The following is a 20,190-nucleotide window of genomic DNA, read 5'->3' on the forward strand; positions in this document are numbered from 1 at the left end:
ACGCACAGACGTATGCAAGACATGGGTTTCAGCTGTCGCATTCCTTGTGTCAAGCCACTCTTGAACAAGACACAGCGTCAGAAGCGTCTCGACTGGACTGCTGCTGAGTGGTCCAAAGTTATGCTCTCTGATGAAAGTAAATTTAGCATTTCCTTTGGAAATCAAGGTCCCAGAGTCCGGAAGAAGAGAGGAGAGGCACAGAATCCACGTTGCTTGAAGTCCAGTGTAAAGTTTCCACAGTCAGTGATGGTTTGGGGTGCCATGTCATCTGCCGGTGTTGGTCCACTGTGATTTCTGAGGTCCAAGGTCAACGCAGCCGTCTACCATGAAGTTTTAGAGCACTTCATGCTTCCTGCTGCTGACCAACTTTATGGAGATGCAGATTTCATTTTCCAACAGGACTTGGCACCTGCACACAGTGCCAAAGCTACCAGTACCTGGTTTAAGGACCATGGTATCCCTGTTCTTAATTGGCCAGCAAACTCGCCTGACCTTAACCCTATAGAAAATCTATGGGGTATTGTGAAGAGGAAGATGCGATACGCCAGACCCAACAATGCAAATCAGAGCTGCCTGGGCTCTCATAACACCCGAACAGTGCCACAGACTGATCGACTCCATGCCACGCCGCATTGCTGCAGTAATTCAGGCAAAAGGAGCCCCAACTAAGTATTGAGTGCTGTACATGCTCATACTTTTCATGTTCATACTTTTCAGTTGGCCAACATTTCTAAAAATCCTTTTTTTGTATTGGTCTTAAGTAATTTTCTCTAATTTTTAGAGATACTGAATTTGGGATTTTCATTAGTGGTCAGTTTTAATCATCACAATTAAATGAAATAAACATTTGAAATATATCAGTCTGTGTGTAATGAATGAATATAATATCCAAGTTTCACTTTTTGAATTGAATTACTGAAATAAATCAACTTTTTGATGATATTCTAATTATATGTCCAACACCTGTATATATATATATATTTGTACAAAAATCAGTACAGACGTAATAGAGGGTTTGTATCACCCTTGGCTTTCCCTAGACTGTCCAGTTGTGGAGCATTGTGCAGTACAAATGACCAAGGCCATCTGTCTGCTCAGCCTCTCCATGGGGGGGCTGAAGACATTGTAATAGACCTCATGTCTTTGTCATCTTTAGAGCTTACTGCCATGATGGATGGGGGAGGGGGAGCCTCAAGCGTTCTCCAAAATAATTAGACAGGTTTTGCATCTGTATCTTACACAACCAGGGTTTAGGGCCCGAGATGCTGGAGGGACTCCATGAGATGATATCTGAGTTAACAAATGAGCAGATCAACACAATTATGCCTAGATGCACCCAATAAACACTAAAAGCAGGCAATGTGTCTTGACTAAACTAGAATTGTCCAACTAATTAACAAATGCCACTGATCTGGACACATTCACAATAAAATGCTTTATTTTGAAAACGCCTTGAGTTTTGCTACATTTACGCCTCATCTACACTGGAACGGCACTTTCCTCTTCTGAAAACAGACTTTTGAAAACGCTCTCTAGCATTGCATACTTTTGCAAACCAACAAACCAAACCAATAGGCAACAGTATGCATACAGCTATGCATAACATGATTCCAGTTCGTCCTTACAGCGCTCCCCTTGTAAATAAAACTGGAGATCTCTTCCAGCATCTGCGCCAGATGTTCCAGCCAACCAGCGCCCATCATCATCAGCTGCAACCACAATGCGCTCGCGCTGAGTGACTGAGTGAGTGAGTGGGAGGAATCCGAGCAGTGGATGATACTACTTGTTATGGCTGTTACATCCCGAGGACCACAAGCTACACCTCAAACGTGTGATGTTAATTGTTATTGCAGCAAGTGAACGATGGCCTCGGTCAGCGTTTTCGTGTGGCTCATAGTGGGTATGTATATATAGGCTTGAGTCGACGACAATGGGAGGATTGTTCGTTCTTTTTCTTTGGATGATAGCTAGCCTGCTGGCTAACGGAATAGCTCTCGAGCTCATTACATCATAGTGATAAAGTGCATACGCTTTAACAATGAATTCAAAGCGCTAGAGTAACGTTAGTGTATTACAGTTTATAAATGCTGCACATACGATGGCAGATTGCTAAATGCCAGCATCAAAACACACTTGGTTGTTTTGACTTTTTAAGAGGAATGTTTTGAATGATTGTGACGCAATATTTATTAGTACATTTTAAATGACATTTACATATTTTTTCTCCTCTGTGTCCGTCGTAAAAGCCCTAATTGTTCGTTCTGCCAATGGCATACACGGTCAAATCCGGGCTTTAATCGACTCCAAACAGAGATCTGTGTCGCAGAGTGGCGGTGAGTGATTGGAAAGACTGACGGTGTCTCGAAACCTAGTGAGCTGCCTTACTAGACAGCAGTTTTGGGCACAATAAGCGCGTGACCATTCTCACAAAACCTGTAAAGAAAAATGCCCTAATAATAATAATGTGTGCCATTATTCTCAGGACACTTAACCACATTTAACCACCAAATTCCCACTACCGTAACACGTCGGGATGTTTTCCATTCCCATTGTTCTCAATCTAAACATTATTTACTAATTTGCCCATATAAGCTAAAACTGACAAAACCTGTATTTGGGGACATTTAGGGATTTGAAAAAATAAGTTTAGTATAGGGTTAGTCATTTAGTATAGGGTAGTCTATAGAATATACAGTTGAAGTCAGAAGTTTACATACACCATAGCCAAATACATTTAAACTCAGTGTGACGAGGAGGAGGGCGTGGCCTGGCCATGATGGAGCACGGCAGGGGCTGAATCAGCTGATCAGCGTGAGAGCGAGATATGGGGCAGCAGGAGACGCTGGTTCGAGAGAGACTTTGCATATGTGTCTGTGTTTGTTTGTTTGTTTGTTTGTTTGTTTATTTTAAGTTAATTTACATCATTAAAGTTTATGTTGACTGTTCAGCTTGTTCCCGCCTCCTCCTTGCCCATTCTTTATCCGTTACACTCAGTTCCCTATCGAGAGGTCTCTCCTATTGCGTAAGTAGCTTACGCTATGGGAAAACTCCGTTTCTCGAGAAATATTGAAAGAAACGGAGTTTTCCCATAGCGTAAGCTACTTACGCAATAGTCGTTCCCTCCTCTCAGGGAACCGAGGTAACGTTAGTAACCGAGTCGTTTTTCACAATTCCTGACATTTTATTGTAGAAAAAATTCCCTGATTTAGGTCAGTTAGGATCATTATTTTTATTATAAGAATGTGAAGTGTCAGAATAATAATTGAGAGAATGATATATTTTAGTTTTTTAGTTCTTTCATCACATTCCCAGTGGGTCAGAAGTTTACATACACTTTGTTAGTATTTGGTAGCATTGCCTTTAAATTGTTTAACTTTAGTCAAACGTTTTGGGTGGCCTTCCACAAGCTTCTCACAATAAGTTGCTGGAATTTTGGACCATTCCTCCACACAGAACTGGTGTAACTGAGTCAGGTTTGTAGGCCTCCTTGCTCGCACATGGTTGGGATGGTGTTCTTCGGCTTGCAAGCCTCACCTTTTTTCCTCCAAACATAATGATGGTCATTATGGCCAAACAGAAAATTTAATCAGACCAGAGGACATTTCTCCAAAAAGTATGATCTTTGTCCCCACATGCACTTGCAAACTGTAGTCTGGCTTTTTTACGGTGGTTGAGCATTGGCTTCTTCCTTGCTGAGCAGCCTTTCAGGTTATGTTGATATAGGACTCGTTTTACTGTGGATATAGATACTTGTCTACCTGTTTCCTCCAGCATCTTTAAAAGGTCCTTTGCTGTGGTTCTGGGATTGATTTGCATTTTTCATACTTCTGTTGGAGACAGAATGTGTCAACATCCAGAATGTTGGTCCCATGGTGTTTATACTTAAGTACTATTGTTTGTACAGATGAACATGGGACATTCAGGTGTTTGGAAATTGCAACTTTTGGAAGTCCATAATTGCTTTTTGGCTGATTTATTTTGATTAAGCAAAGAGGCACTGAGTTTGAAAGTGGGCCTTAATATACATCCACAAGTACATGTCCAATTTGCCAACATAAGTGTACATAACTAAGTGTATGCAAACTTCTGATTTCAACCCCCCCTCTCTCTCTCTCTCTCTCTCTCTCTCTCATATATACATATATATGTGTTTTTTTTCTTCTCTCATATGGGGTTTCATTAAAACTGAATTGGAAACTTTTGACCATGCCTTTATCATTTAATTTTGGTACTTTTCAAATGCCTCATTTATAGATTATTTCTGTTTTAACCTTGTCCCAGGCCATGAATTTAGTTTGAAGCTAAACATTATCCATTATAAAAATACTAATTATTACATGTTTAAAACTATTATAATCTAAACAAAGAGTGAAATGTTCATGATAAATTAATACCAAAAAAAAATTCTTTATATTTTTGCGTAAAATAGAACCTGGACATTTTCTTGACGGGTTTGGTGAGAATCACATGCTGACTATGTAGGCAGTTCACTAGGTTTTAAAACACAGCCGATGAGTTTGGAGTGATCATAACACAAGCAGCTCTTTCCCAGTGCAAAGCTTTTTGAGCTTAACACCTACCAACCTGCTGAATCGCCAGCCTGTATAATTTACTCTCATTTTGACTTTATTAAAGCAGTGTTCAAAACTACTTCATTAACAAGACTACTGTTTGTATTTTATTTTAAGATGGGGCAGCGATGCACCCTCCAATTTGTATAAATATATATATTTTTTTAACGTTTTACCCATTCACATTAAATGTGCATAGTAGATTTAGCATTTTTTTGTCCATTACAAATGCATTGTCATTATGTAAAAGCATTCTGTCAACTCAAAGAAATGTATCTGAAATTGTTTAAAAATGAAAATCGGTATTACCTGTTGAATGGACGGCATGAGACAAGCATTTTCTCACTTCACTTCTAGCATGCCCCCGGCTGCAGCTTAGTCATGACAGGCTGACCCAGTTTTATGGATAGTGTTCTCTTCCAGGCAAAAGCACTTTGAACACTTTGACGTCTACAGTTTTGCAATCCTACAATTAGTCTACACAGAGTTTTTTTTTTCTTATCAATGACTTGCGAAGCGCATGAGCTTCCCTTGACTGGAAAAGAGAAAACGGCACCGATTCAACAGTTCAGTTGAACATCCCTGGCTGTGCCATTGAAAGGGAGAGAGAGAAAAGAGTGTCTTTTCTCACTAGGCACATGAAGAATATCTTCATTTGGCCCACCCATGGTCGGCCCATAAAAGCATAAACCAGGATTAGCCATTTCTACTGCAGGGCCTGTCTGTAATATGCATGCGTTACATGTGTATGTGCGCATGTGCACCGTTGCTCTGCCATTAGAATGTGGTGAAAAGTTTGGTATTAACCGCTAATGGTTGAACTATTAGAATATACTGTTGTGTATCACCTTCAGTTGGCCTTGTGTTCACACAGTATTCAGATCATTTTATAACCTCTGTGATTTGTTGTAGTTGCTATCAGGTTTATATCAGGCTCTGGGCTAAGGTCACCCACAGGGTGACAGAATAACCCATCTGGCACTCCAGTTATTCAAAGCATGCATCTGTGGCCCCATTAGCACAAAACCACAGTCATCGACACCCTGGAAAATGGATCAATATCTGTCATGGATATAACAGTTAGTAAACATTTTTAACGACACAGGTGTTCTCAAAGCCCATAGCTGTGAAGGTGTGTTTTTTCTTTTACAGAATGCTTTGAATTTCTGTGAACTTTGCACATTGAAGTAGTTCTTCCAATAGTCATATCTCTTATTATCACAGAAATTAGGCTATTTAGATGGGCATAATTAGTCATTAATTGTAAAGTCTAGACTTTCTGTTATAGTAGACTAGGACAAGAGTGTGGTAGTATCTGGACAAGCCTAAATTCATATAAAAGTGTTTTTTTTAGATTGGATCAGCCTTATATGACTCTATAATTGGTACTTAAGAACTGTTATATTGGTGTGTACTTTGCTATACTCTGGGGACAAATTTGTCCCTATAAGCTAAAACGGTGAAAACCTGCCTTTGAGGACATTTAGGGATGCCCTTATTTGAAAAATATAGTAGTATAATTTATTTATTTAATTTTGATACTTTTTTATTTTGTTTGTATGGGGTCTCGGAAACTTTGGACCATGCCTTCATTATTTAATTTTGGTGCCTTTCAAATGCCTCATATGTATAGATTATTATGGTTTTAATCTTATCCCAGGCCAAGACTTTCAGTATTAAACTATTAAAATCCATTATAAAAATACACATTTTTACATGTTTAAAACTATGATAATCAAAATATACACAAAATAAAATAAACAATTTCAATATTGACTTTATGAAAAATAATTCTATTCATTCTTAAAAAAATAGACTGTCTGTGTCATTTCCACCCCACCAAAAATATATGTATGTGTGTGTGTGTGTGTGTGTGTGTGTGTGTATTCTATATATAATCTCAGCATAAAAGAAACGTCCTCTTACTTTCAACTGCTTTTATTTTCAGCAAACTTAACATGTGTAAATATTTGTATGAACATAAAAAGATTCAACTACTAAGGGGGTCAAAATCAAATGTAATAGTCAGAATTTGGTGTGGCCACCAGCTGCATTAAGTACTGCAGTGCATCTACTCCTCATGGACTGCACCAGATTTGCCAGTTCTTGCTGTGAGACGTTACCCCACTTTTCCACCAAGGCACTTGCAAGTTCCCAGACATTTCTGGGGGAGAATGGCCCTAGCCCTTGCCCTCCAATCCAACAGATCCCAGACGTGCTCAATAGGATTGAGATCTGGGCTCTTCGCTGGCCATGGTAGAACACTGACATTCCTGTCTTGAAGGAAATCACACATAGAACAATCATTATGGCTGATTGCATTGTCATGCTGGAGGGTCATGGGTACCACATGAGTGAGGAGGATGTCTTCCCTGTAATGTACAGCATTGAGATTGCCTGCAATGACAACAAGCTCAGTCCAATGTTGCTGTGACACACCGCCACAGAGCATGACGGACCCTCCACCTCCAAATCGATCCCGCTCAAGAGTACAGGCCAAGGTGCAACGCTCATTTCTTCGATGATGAACGTGAGTCCGACCATCACCCCTGGTGAGACATAACTGCGACTCGTCAGTGAAGAGCACTTTTTGCCAGTCCTGTCTGTTCCAGCGAATGTGGGTTTGTGCTCATAGGCGACGTTGTTGCTGTTGATGTCTGGTAAGGACCTGCCTTACAACAAGCCTACAAGCTCTCAGTCCATCCTCTCTCAGCCTATTGCGGACGGTCTGAGCACTGATGGAGGGATTGTGCATTCCTAGTGTAACTCGGGCAGTTGTTGTTGCCATCCTGTACCTGTCCCACAGGTGTGATATTCGGATGTACCGATCCTGTGCAGGTGTTGTTACACGTGGTCTGCCACTGCGAGGACGATCTGCTGTCCTTCCTGTCTCCCTGTAAAGCTCTCTTATGCGTCTCACAGTACAGACATTGCAATTTTTATGCCCTTGGCATCTTTCTTTTGGTGTTTTTCAGAGTCAGTAGAAAGGTCTCTTAGTGTCCTTAGTTTTTATAACTGTGACCGTAATCGTCTGTAAGCTATTAGTGTCTTAACGACCGTTCCACAGGTGCATGTTCATTAATTGTTTATGGTTCATTGAACAAGCATGGAAAACATTGTTTAAACACTTTACAATAAAGATCTGTAAAGTTATTTGGATTTTTACAAAATTATCTTTAAAATACAGTGTCCTGAAAAAGGGATGTTTCTTTTTTTGCTGCGTTCATATATATATAGCCTATAATATTTACATATATATGTAAATGATGGCGATGGAGGCGTTTCTTTATTTGACTACCATATATAACATAAAATAATTACCCAGTGCATTTTACATTTGAAGTTCAAGGAAATCCACAGTTAAAAATATATCTTTTTGTAAAAGTTCAATAAATGCATGATGTTTCCAAAGTCAGTGGGTAATCGTGTTAAATAATCGTGATCTCAATATTGACCAAAATAATCATGATTGTTATTTTTAACCTACTCCAAACTGACTTGAAATGAGAAAAGGGAGAGAGAAGATAAAGAGACTGGAAAGGCATAATGGCAACTATCCTTCCAGCAGCAATTATCTAGTAAAAAAGCTGCATAAATGACCTCTTTCCTCTTCAATATTGCTTGACAGAATATGTGTGTGCGCATGTGTTTGCGTGAGTTGTGCCAGTGAAAGGGGTTTGATGTTGAAAGCGTGTGAGCGTGGAATGCAGTGAGCGTGGAATGTTAAAGTGTTCGGAGATTGTGACTCACCGTACTACAGTCCACCAATCAATGAGACTCAGAGGCCTAATGCCCAAGACACACGCATTACACATTCTCACAAACTCCCAATATAGGGATTTTTTTTTAGGTTTTAACGCAAGGAAGAAACATAAATGTATAATAACGGGTAAAATAGACAGTGTATTGAAACAGGACCTAAACATTATGGGTGAAGTGCTTAATTTCTACACTACTTGATCATCAAACCGACTTGCAGAAAAACAATTCCCCCTGTCCTCATTGCTCAGACAAACAGGTTGTCCCACCCCAAACATATGCGATTGGTTAAGCCGTTCAAACAAACAGATACAAATTCCTTAGTTACACACTTAACCACTAAAATAAATGAGAAATATACAGATAACCTATGTTGATCATTTGAATCATCTGATTTATATTCCTAAGTTGTACTATGTTTGTTTCAATGTTTCAACGTTTATAATGTTATTAGTTTTGGTAATATTTATAAAAAGCCATTTAGTTACTCTTTTCTATGCAGATGTTTTGGTGAGCACTTGGCAGGATGAAGGAAATTAATCCACTATATTACGCCACATTTAATAACCCTTTTCTCTTTCCTCTCTGCATCAGTGATAACCATCCTGAGTAAGTCACACGCAGACCGCAATGTTTATCCTTCTGCCGGAGTGCTTTTCGTTCATGTGCTTGAGAGAGAATACTTTAAAGGGGAGTTCCCACCTTATCCAAAAGCAGGTAAAGTTACTCCACTGCTACCTACTCAATAAGACAACTACAGAATTAATGTTTCACTTTATTAACAAATAATTCAAGGCCATTCTAGCCGTGCTAAATTACATGATATAGTAACAGCTATGATGCATAAAAACTTTTCCAGATACTTTGCTCAGCACCAGTAGGGATCAAGAATTAATCTTAGTTTACATGTCAGAGACTTGATTTGTGTGATTGAGATTTGTTTCCTTAATATTTTCAAGTAATTTATACAATACACACAGTATATATATATATTATATTATATATATATATATATATATAAGGCACTCAAAGCTGTGCTATTTTGTGGCAGAAACTCTAGGCAATATAGTGTAGATTCTCCTCTTACTGCTTAAAGGCATAGTTCACCCAAAAATGAAAATACTCTCATTATTTACTTACCCTCATGATATCCCAGGTTTTTATGACTTTCTTTCTTCAGCAGAACAATTTGAAAAAAATTAAAAAATATCTCAGCTCAGTAAGTTTTAAAATGTGATTGTGATCATACTTTTGAAGCTCCAGAAATCACAGACTTTCAGCATAAAAAATAATCGATACAACTCCAATGTTTAAAGTCTTCTAAAGCGAAATGATCACTTTTGATCAAAATGTTTTGCCTCAGTTCACGCGTGTCTCATGTGCCAATGCAGTTCCATCACATGTGCATACCGCTGCAGACCGGAAGCGATGATTTAGAATGAAAAAGTACTTAAATGTTGATCTTTTCACACTAAAAGCAATCGGGTTGCTTTAAAAGACATTTCTTTAACAGCAGGAGTCATATGGATGACTTTATGCTGACTATCTATACACACCTGGGATATCATTAGGGTGAGTAAGTGATGAGAGAATTTTCATTTTTGGTTGAACTAACCCTTTAAGCTTACTGTCTTAATATTTTTTTCATTTCAGGTGATGCCAGTAATGACCCAATCACATTTAACACCAACCTAAAAGGCTATCCGGACAGGCCTGGATGGCTGCGGTACATTCAGAGAACGCCACATAGTGACGGCGTACTCTATGGCTCACCAACTGCTGAGCATGTGGGCAAGCCAACCATCATAGAGGTCTGTTATTGTGTCTGAATGCTTATTAGAATTGTTTGAACCCATAGAACATTTTATTTTTGTAGAAATAAATCCAATCATTTTTTTGTTTGGGGAATGGAAGGCAATGGCAAAGTTTAATTCTTAGAGGCACAGGGAAACTTCATCTCCTCTTTTTGTATTGTTCAGGCTTTAAATTCATGTAGGGATTGAGATCTTTATTCTGTTGTATGTGTTTGCTTCTGGTTCATACGTTCTCTGCATGGTATGAATGTAAAGCTGCCCTGAGCCAGGCTTAAACTTTCACCCTTGCGCGTTGCAGATTACCGCATATAACAGACGTACTTTTGAAACCGCCAGGCACAACTTGGTCATAAACATCATGTCTACCGAAGGTGAGAGCTAAGAACAGTGTTGATTTTACAAATCTCATTATATCATGGAGCTATATGCTTAATGAAAGACTCTATTGTTTAACTGAAAACCAAAGTGGAGAATAATCCTAAAGCAAGGATTAGTGTGTATTTGTGTCATTTGAGGTTCATGAGTCCATCAGCCATGCATTAGGAAAAAATTCAAGGGGGAGTTTTGTGGTTTTTAGTCCATTAATTTGATCTTTTCTGCTAAAGACCTTGTCCCTGTCCCAAATGGCACTAAGCCCTCCTCTGAGTCCAAACTTTGGTGATGTAAGTGAATGCAAACTGATGAGGCGTTAGTCAATGAGGGTGCATGAGCTATAAAAGTGTGCATTTGGAACAGACTTAAAGACTTCAATCAGATGATGCATTTTTATACATTATGTTCATCATATACATGCAGTTTTACACATTATTATTTGAAAAGTCATGACATTAATAGATAGGGTAAAGAAAAAGACTTTTGCTCACTCTTGAATATGTTTTTAACTGAATAATGTCAAGTAATACACGGACAATAACGCATTAGACATATGACTCAAGATCCTCTGAAAAACAAAGCACACACATACCAACAATGAACCCCCGTCGTTTTAAATATTTAGAGAACAAATAAACATGACTAGGACACATTCATAATTCTTCTTTGAAACAACAATAACAAAGGTGTAATGTTAGGTTTCTTACTATATTAATGCGATTTTGTGGCCGCGTTTGAACAGGTGCCTGATCTGCATAATTCCTTTAGTGAAAAGAGTAGAGCACGTGAAGAAAAATGGCGCTTTTACAGACAGACAATTTATTCTAAGTGGATTCTCCCCTTTGTATTAATTTGTGTTTATACATCACACTTGAGAATGCAATTTTGCGCTCATATAGGTAATTCTGCATTAGATTTACTGTGACCGACTGCTCTGAGATTCCACTTCAGCTTACAATCTTTGTTGAGCTTTAAGCTGAGCAACTGTTACAGTGCAGATGCGACCTCACTGTGACGCAGTTCACCATCTGCACTCTCGTAACAGCCACTTCTACATGACAGCCACATTATTATACAGCTGTTATGTAACCTAGTTTGGATTACTTCTAATATGCTGATGTCTCCTTCTTTTGCTGTCATTCAGCAGAATTTCCCCTGCCCTATCAGGCTGAGTTCTTCATCAAGAACATAAATATTGAAGAGATGTTGGCCAGTGAGGTGTTGGGAGATTTCCTCGGTGCTGTAAAGAATGTGTGGCAGCCAGAGAGGCTCAATGCCATCAATATCACTTCAGCACTGGACAGGGGCGGACGAGTCCCCTTACCCATCAATGACCTAAAAGAGGGGTGAGACCTAAAAAAATGCAAAGATGGTAAACTAAACATTCTTTTGAATAGCTCAGTGATTCTCAACTGGTTTGCTTCAGGATCCAAATTTTGCATTGGACATAAAGTTGCAATCCAACACCGTACCAAAGGTGTACAGAAATCTCCTTAAATCAAACAATGACTACTAAAAATGTATAATATTAAATACAAAAAAAATATGAAATAAATCAAATAAAATGACTCTCTTCAGACAATAATTCAAAGAACATGTTTTTGAACATGTATTTAATGCAGGCTAGGTCATATTTTATTTTACTGTGCATAGATTTGTAAATGGTTTTCAAGATTGAGGGTATGCCATTAGGGCTGGGATAAACGATTATTTTTTAAACGATTAATCTAGCGATTTATTTTTTTGATGCATCGATTAATCTAACGATTAATTTTTTCAGTCCGATTCGATTTCGATTCGGTTAATCGACTTGTGACAACACCGGTAATACTGGTTTCATCGGGGGTGGGGGTGTATAAAATGTTAAAAAAAAATAATAATTTGCCGGGAGTTTGATTGACTGGCGATCTGATCAATCAATCATAATACGCCATTTCTGTCCGACAAAGTAGTCAGGAGAGAGAAGATTAACGTCAGTGGATTTGAATTTGAATAATGATTGTAGGCTACTGTACTGACATCTTTCCGCGGTTAAAACAACAGTCCTTCTGATGTAGGCTACATTCATGTTTAGCCTGATTTGATGCTATAAATTAACCAAGGAAAAGATGATCGGTTCACGAGCAGCTTTAACTGAGGCAATCTGTCACGACACATTAAAGAGCCACAATATAGTAGGCCTATTTATGGTTTAATTTTCTTTGAATGACCAAATTTGAAAGTTGAGACTTTATTAAATGTTACCTGCTTGGTCCTGTCTGTCAGCGCGTTGTCAGTGTCCTCTATGTATTTTTCACGACATTCATAGCTATAAGCGCATTATTAATAGCTATAAGTGAAAACTTTAGGTGTCGACAACGTATTATAGCCTACTCCAACATCGAGTGCAAAGTGGAGAGTTGAAAAAACTTACGGTGCTCTGTCATCTGTAGCTGCTGGTGCAGTGGTGCTAGAATGGAAGGCCATCTCCATTTTGCAAAGACGGCATATCACGGAATTGTTTCCTTTTAAATTAAAGAATTCCCATACTTTAGAGGAACGAGTGCATGCCGCCTTGCACTTCTGATAGTCTGAGGAGCCACTCGTGTTGCTACTACGCTCCGGCGCCGCCATCTTTGATTTGGGTCCGACGAATCGACGCGCATATTTTGTGTCGACGTATTTTTTGCGTCGACGTCATCGTTGTCCCAGCCCTATATGCCATGCAAACTTTTCATGTTGATTAGCTTCTACCACATGACCTATCAGTTTGCGCCAGAATATAGTAGATTTTATTTGACACACAGACTTTGACGTCAGCAACAAAAAAAGATTGGAAGTTGATAAGCTTGTTTATTTTGCTAAACTAAATATGTGTTTATATGGTTAGCTGCATTTTATTTGCATTTATTTATTTTTTTTCTTTCTGCGGTCCACAACCCTATCAGAACAGACCTGCAACAAACACACTACCCACCAATTGAGAACCACTGAAATAGCTGATTGGCACAGAAGTTGGTCATATAGTGTTAGATATCAAACAAATATGAAGTAGCATTAGTGTAATGTGTCGGCTACCATATCACCCTGTGGCTATTGCCTGGTTGCCCACTAAAGCTAAGCAGGGTTGAGCCTGGCCAGTACCTGGATGGGAGGCCTCCTGGGGAAAACCAAGGTTGCTGCTGGAAGTGGTATTAGGGAGGCCAGCAGGGTGTGCTCACCCTATGGTCTGTGTGGGTCCTAATGCCCCAGTATAGTGACGGGGACACTATAGTGACTGACAACCACTGAAATAGCTGATTGGCACAGAAGTTGGTCATATAGTGTGACAGGGACACTATACTGTAAAAAGCACCGTCTTTTGGATGGGATGTTAAACTGAGGTCTTGACTCTCTGTGGTCATTAAAAATCCCTAGGGCACTTTCTTGTAAAGAGTAGGGGGGTATTCCCCCATTGGCCCCTATCTATCATGTCCTAATAATCTCCATCCCTGAATTGGCTACATCACTCTACCATCTCCTCTCCACCAATAGTGTGGGTGTTCTGGTGCACTATGGCTGCCTTTGCATCATCCAGGTGGATGCTGCACACTGGTGGTGGTTGAGGAGATTTCCCCTATACTATGTAAAGCAGTTTGAGAAAAGTGCTATATAAATGTAAGTTGTTGTTGTTAATGTATGAAGTAAATTATGAATAAATGTAAACCTTTGGAAAAGTCCTGATGCAGACTTTATGCCATGCACAGCGTGTATGTGATGGTGGGAGCAGATGTGCAGTTCTCATCATGTCTGCGAGAGGTGGAGACTCCACAAAACCAGCTGCGATGCAGTCAGGAGATGGACCCCTTCATCAGTTGCGACAAGAAGTTCAGAGCTCAGTTCAACATCGACTGGTGCAAGATCTCTCTGGTAAGCTTCAGGGCCAAGGGCCAGTGTTTACTCATACTGTGAAATGTGGATGTCTTTTGGGCCACTTTTGAATCTACTGATGTATGCAATAAGCATGGCATGCTTTTTAGAGGCATTTTGTATGAATGTAACATGTTAGAGGCTAGAGTGCAAATATCATACATTGTAATTACTATTCATGAGAAAAACATAACATTGTATAATGCCTGCCCTCTTTTCAGAGCATTCCTTTCAGTGAGCAAAACTCAGGGGAATAATGAAACGTAATGTTTTTCAGACATACTGCCTCACAGACAATGTTATGCACAAGGGTATTTAGAACTTCTTGGAGACAAATTAGCATACATTTTTTGTATTCGTCACTAAATCAGTGTTAGCCTTATACATTTACTATGAAAAACCTTTCACAGATAGCTTCAAAAGAAATAGTCGGCCCACCAGAGCTCCAACAATAGAAATGTAATATATTCCCACCTTGAATATGAAAAATATTTTAAATGTATTTTTGCAGCTGCAATGTACAGTATATCATTAGTGTTGCTGATATGTTTTAATTTTTGTTACTAATTAGAAACAAATCTGACAACATTTTTATTATGCTAAGCTTCTGTTTTTTTTGGTTTTGAAGGTGGACATCACTAAGGTAGTTCCAGTGTACAGTAATCGCCCAGACCCGGGCACGGGAGTGCTACCGGACATCGGAGAGTACAACCCGCCTCCTGAATCACTGAAAAGTAGGGACTATTTTGCCGACTTCCTGATCACACTGGCTGCACCTTCGGCTGTTGCCCTGGTACTCTTCATCATCCTTGGCTATTCCATGTGCTGCCGACGGGAAGGGGTGTAAGTTTACTGTACTTAAATCTTGGTGAATGTGAAACACACCCACACACAGCACAAAAGTAAAAACAAGAATGCATTTGCAATTTAGTTAAAAGGACAGTTCACCCCAAAATTTTAATTATGTCATCAATTACTCTCCTTTATGTTATCTAAAACCTGTATGACTGTCTTTCTTCTGCAGAACACTAAATGAGAATGTTAAGTCTCAGTCACCATTCACTTTTTTGCATCTTTCATCCATACATTGAAAGTGAATGGTAGCTGTGGCTAACATGCTGCCTAACATCCTTTTTTGTGTTCCGCAAAAGAAAGAATGTCACAGGGGTTTGAAACAACAAAAGGGTGAGTACAGTACATGATGACAGAATTTGTATTTTTGGGTGAACTGCTGTGTCTAATTAAAGGAATAGTTCACCCCAAAATGATAATTTTTTCAGAATTTACTCACCTTATGCCATTCCATATGTGTACGACTTTCATCTGCTGAACTCAAATTAAGATTTTTAGAAGAATATTTCCGCCCTGTAGGTCCATACAATGCAAGTGAATGGGTGCCAAAATTTTGAAGCTCCAAAACCCACATAAGTCATCATAAAAGTAATCCATAAGACTCCAGTGGTTTTATCAATGTCTTCAGAAGAGATATGATAAGTGTGGGTGAGAAACAGATAAATATTTAAGTCCTTTTTACTATAAATTATCCTCCCTGCTCAGTCAGTCTCCACTTTAACTTTCTCTTTCACATGCTTCTTCATGTGTTTTTGGTGATTCACATTCTTCATGCATACGCCCCCTACTGGGCAGGGAGAAGAATTACTAGCATAAAATGGACTTGAATATTGATCTGTTTCTCACCCACACCAAGGGCTGGACTGGGAAGAGAAATCGGCCCGGGATTTTATATAGCAACTGGCCCAAAAGTTGTTGGGGGAGAGTGTATGCTAACGCGGTGGCTCATTTTAGCTCATTGCGGCCGATTTTAGCTTACAGCGGCCTGCTTGTTTCTCCCGATGGCCAGTCCACCCTGATCTGCCCCAGTGCGTTGGGTCACCGGGAAAATTCCCAGTATGCCAGATTACCATTCCAGCCCTGACCACACCTACTGTATCACTTCTGAAAATATGTATTAAAACACTGGAGTTGGATGGATTATTTTTATGCTGCCTTTATGTGCTTTTTTGGAGTGTCAGCATTTTGGCACCCAATCACTTGCATTGTATGGACCTACAGAGCTGAAATATTCTTCTAAAAATCTTTGTTTGTGTTTTGCTGAAGAAAGAAAGTTGTACAAATCTGGGAGGACATGAGAGTGAGTAAATGATGAGAGAATTTTCATTTGTGGGTGAACTATCCCTTTAATGACAATTGTTTACAGTATTTATCAGTATAATTATATTAGCATTTTAAAGATTTTTCATCCTAATCATAGGGATAAACTGTTTTGTGACAGTAAAGCATCTTTTAAACCATTTAAGTGAGATTCACAAGGACTTCTGAGATCGATGTAGAATGTGACAACTTGTAGCACCTCAGTTAAATAATGAAGGGCAGGACAGGGTCACATTCATGCTCATCCTCATCAAGCATCCACTTCTGTGGTCAGTTTTTGTTTTTTCTCCATTTAATCATTAACTAAGGCACCCTCAGTCCAAAGGTTCCATCTGTTGTATTCAGAGCCATTCCGACAGATGTTTCCTCTACATGATCAGCCAATCCCTGTGTGTCTCTTGATGTCCCCCACCAGCCTGAGGGAGAACCCCACACCACCAGACTTCATTTAAAATCTACACACCTCCATTCCCCACCATTTGAACCTGATTCGCTCTCCATTTTCTTTTGTGTGGTTGTCTCTAAATATTAATATTAGTATTTAATTCAGTCATTTTGTTTTGTTTCTAGGAAAAAAAGAAACATGCAAACACCAGAGTAAGTGTTCCCTCTCCTGTGGTTTTGGCTTTTTCTTGGTTTATTTGGTTTATCATTTCTTTGGATAGGTTATTCCCTCATTATTTTATTTTGAATTCCCTGTATTTTTATGTGACATGTTCATATCCATCTCATTCATTAAATCATTTTTATGTGTCCATGGAATCATCAACTTGACTGCTACAGTAACAGAGTTAGGGGCAATATAGATTAAATATGCAGTATGCCAGCTCAACTCTCACATTTTTATTATGATCAGAGATAATAAATAAGGAAAGGCAGTGTGGCAAAAGGCAACAATATGAATCAGTATTCGTTTGCAAACTTGATACAAAGAAAACCCCAGCATAGTTGTTTATGAGTTCTTTATTAGTCAAAAAAATGTGTATAGGTTGCATAGGAACATTGTTTATTCTACCCTATACTTTTGCACATGTTATGTATAAACAGTACTGTGTGCTTTCTTGAAGTAGTCATTTAGTTGCTCTTTCCATTCCCAGTATACAGCTGGTTCACCACAGCTCCATTCAGAAGTCTACTAAGGAGCTTCGCAACATGTCTAAGAACAGGGAGATCTCTTGGCCTCTCTCAACACTGCCAGTCTTTCACCCTGTGAGCGGAGAGGTGGTGCCGCCCATCCACCCCGACAACTACGAGACCACCAGTATGCCACTCATGCAGACGCAGACGTGAGTGTGTTACTTTGGCTTTAATCAGGGTTTCTGGGTAGAAAGCAAGGCTTGCACACAGTGGATCAGTCTTGTGGATCTGGTTAAAGAGGAGATGAGAAACTAGGCTACTGTAATCCACTGTTTACATCTTAAAAACTAGACAGAATCTCTGAATGACCTGGTTTTGAAACTGCCTGATGACTTATAGAGCATAGAACAGACCAAAACATGTTCCATTAGCATGAGCAAAAACTTTAAAGATCAACATTAAAATGATTTACTAAGGCAATGCAGAAAATGATAGAGTAGTGCTAGTAATGACTTTTTTGTCATGGAGCCAAGTCAGGTATAATAAAGCTTTGTATTTATTTACAGAAATCTTCAAAATCAGATTCAAATACCACAGCAGCAGACTTCTGGTAAGTGCAGCATCCATTGTAGATGCGTAAGATTTTCATACCTGTGTTATGCACAGCAAGCACTGTAATATGTTCTTCTGATCAATGAAACTGACTGCAGTTGCCAAAATAAAACAGACTTAAACTCTCACTGAAGGTAATGTGAGTAGTTTTTGTGGCACTAGTGGCACCAAACAGAAAGAAAAAAAATCCAACAAATTACGAACACTCCCCCTGTCTTCCACTGGCTGATGATTCACAGAATTGGTTAAACCAATGTTGCATTTTCATTTGGTGTGGCTAGTGGCACAGAAATGGTTACGCAGTGGTTAAGCTCCTTTCATTGCACTCTGGTGAACCCATGTACATATAATGAACCGCCATCAATCGTCTTGAAATCTCTTCCTAACATGTGATTCATTCATTCATGCTAACAAAGGAGATAATTATTGTATGTCGACTTTTCGGAGATTAGAGGCGAGTATTACTCTTTGCTTCTCTGATAGTGTGCCATGTTGGTTGTTTTAGAAGCAGATAAACCATTTGGAGTTTGTCTCTAAATGTTCTTCTCATTGTAGGTAAATGGTATTCCTGAGGAGAGGAAGGTGGCAGAAGCTTTAAACCTGTGATGAGGTCCTCTAAGGCTTCATTTTTGTAACTGTTTATTTTATGCCAAATGTGCATGTGTAGCTATAGCTTTAAACTCAATGGCTTTTTGTTGTAAAGCATATGTCTGAAAGTGCAATGCACAAAACATTTGTGTATTCACAGTGGAATTTGTTTTGAAGGTGCACTCAGCAACTTGGACTTACACTGACCCCTAGGGGCACGAATGCAGCATCATTCAAATGCAATTCTTTTTCAGTTAACTATGCCATTTTCAAAAACCACTGTTCACAGTCAGCCATGATTACTTCAACCCATGAGTGAAAGTGTCCAATAACAGGAAGGTTACTGCAATTGAGTTGTATTCAGCTGGTCATGTGATTCTAATATGGCCACCCCCATGAGGGGACCCTCTCCATGAAGAATAAAACAGTTTTTATAATGTTGCTGAGGTGACTGGAGTCTTCATCTCTCATGAGTGTTAATGATTTCATACATAGGCTACTTTTTAAAATTGCAATCCATTTATAACTTTTTGAATGAGGAAAAAAATACTGAGTGCACTTTTAAGATGGGCACGCTGAAGGAATCAAAATTAAACATGTCAAATGTTTTCTAATTTTAAGAGTAAAGAAAGGAAAAGTTTTTTCTTTTCAGATACACTAGATTTCCTTTGGTCTACCACTAATGGGGGCACATGGAAGGGATATTATGATTCTTTTTGGTAATTTTGTTCTCTTTTATGTGTAAATCTGTTTTGATAAAAAAAAAAAAAAAAAACATTTATCATTAGAAAATACTGAGTATGAGTGTTAATTATAATTGAAGCTCTGTGGCATAATGTTGATTTCCATAAATAAATCATTTTAATTGTGGTTGCAGTAAGGCACTTACAATAGAAGTCTATGGGGTCAGTCCATAAATATTGAAAAACACAGTTGTTTCTAATATTTCACCTTTCTCCATTTAATCATAAACTAAGGCACCCTCAGTCCAAATGTTCCATCTTTTGTATGGAGAGCCATTCCGACAAATGTTTCCTCTACACATGATCAGCCATGTGTCTCTTGATGTCCCCCACCAGCCTGAGGGAGAACCCCACAGATGACAACAAATCATGTAATCCCAGTATTTGATATAACACAGATAAGTTAGTAAGCCTTTTATCACACTAATAGCATTTTAACATGTTTACATCTTGTAGCTATACTTTTGAAGCAATGAGTAGCCTACTTTAGCATTTATGGACTGGCCACTTCACTTCCATTTATTTTTTTAACAAGTTTTTAGTCAAAATTATATTCTATCGTAATCAACATGCTACAAATGCTGTTGATTGAGC

General features: G+C 38.8%; 2 protein-coding genes across 9 annotated transcripts in view; one reads left to right on the forward strand and one right to left on the reverse strand.

The window, feature by feature from the left end:
* Window positions 1-5,139, reverse strand: part of LOC127650656 (neurabin-1-like) — a 76,362-nt gene extending 71,223 nt beyond the window's left edge. The window contains exon 1 of one of the 2 annotated variants that reach the window (XM_052136224.1): window positions 4,881-5,139. The gene's annotated coding sequence lies outside the window, so the exon portion shown is untranslated. The remainder of the gene's footprint in view (window positions 1-4,880) is intronic. The other variant, XM_052136227.1, reaches the window with a different exon arrangement.
* On the forward strand, window positions 1,690-19,559 carry LOC127650661 (epsilon-sarcoglycan-like). Of its 7 annotated transcripts, none has more exons than XM_052136233.1 (13): window positions 1,693-1,900; window positions 2,247-2,333; window positions 8,925-9,047; window positions 9,984-10,141; window positions 10,443-10,515; window positions 11,661-11,862; window positions 14,242-14,404; window positions 15,033-15,247; window positions 17,147-17,173; window positions 17,674-17,862; window positions 18,220-18,263; window positions 18,682-18,719; window positions 18,821-19,557. In XM_052136233.1, exons 1-13 carry the CDS (start codon window positions 1,864-1,866, stop codon window positions 18,869-18,871), a joined length of 1,407 nt encoding a protein of 468 aa, XP_051992193.1. In that variant the 5' UTR covers window positions 1,693-1,863; the 3' UTR covers window positions 18,872-19,557. The 7 variants fall into 7 exon arrangements, with proteins under 7 accessions (XP_051992197.1, XP_051992198.1, XP_051992193.1 ...); XM_052136236.1 differs by having other exon boundaries at window positions 11,664-11,862; XM_052136237.1 differs by lacking the exon at window positions 17,147-17,173 and having other exon boundaries at window positions 1,690-1,900; window positions 18,821-19,559.
* Window positions 19,560-20,190: the final 631 nt, after the last annotated feature.

Source organism: Xyrauchen texanus, chromosome 10 (genome assembly GCF_025860055.1).
Source record: "Xyrauchen texanus isolate HMW12.3.18 chromosome 10, RBS_HiC_50CHRs, whole genome shotgun sequence".
Taxonomy (NCBI): domain Eukaryota; kingdom Metazoa; phylum Chordata; class Actinopteri; order Cypriniformes; family Catostomidae; genus Xyrauchen; species Xyrauchen texanus.

Bases quoted from the DNA above. Each gene is read 5' to 3' on its own strand.
- LOC127650661 (XM_052136233.1), top strand. From the start codon at position 1,864: ATGGCCTCGGTCAGCGTTTTCGTGTGGCTCATAGTGG. The intron at 10,516-11,660 runs GTGAGAGCTAAG...GCTGTCATTCAG, and splicing joins AAACATCATGTCTACCGAAG to CAGAATTTCCCCTGCCCTAT. The intron at 15,248-17,146 runs GTAAGTTTACTG...TTTTGTTTCTAG, and splicing joins TGCTGCCGACGGGAAGGGGT to GAAAAAAAGAAACATGCAAA.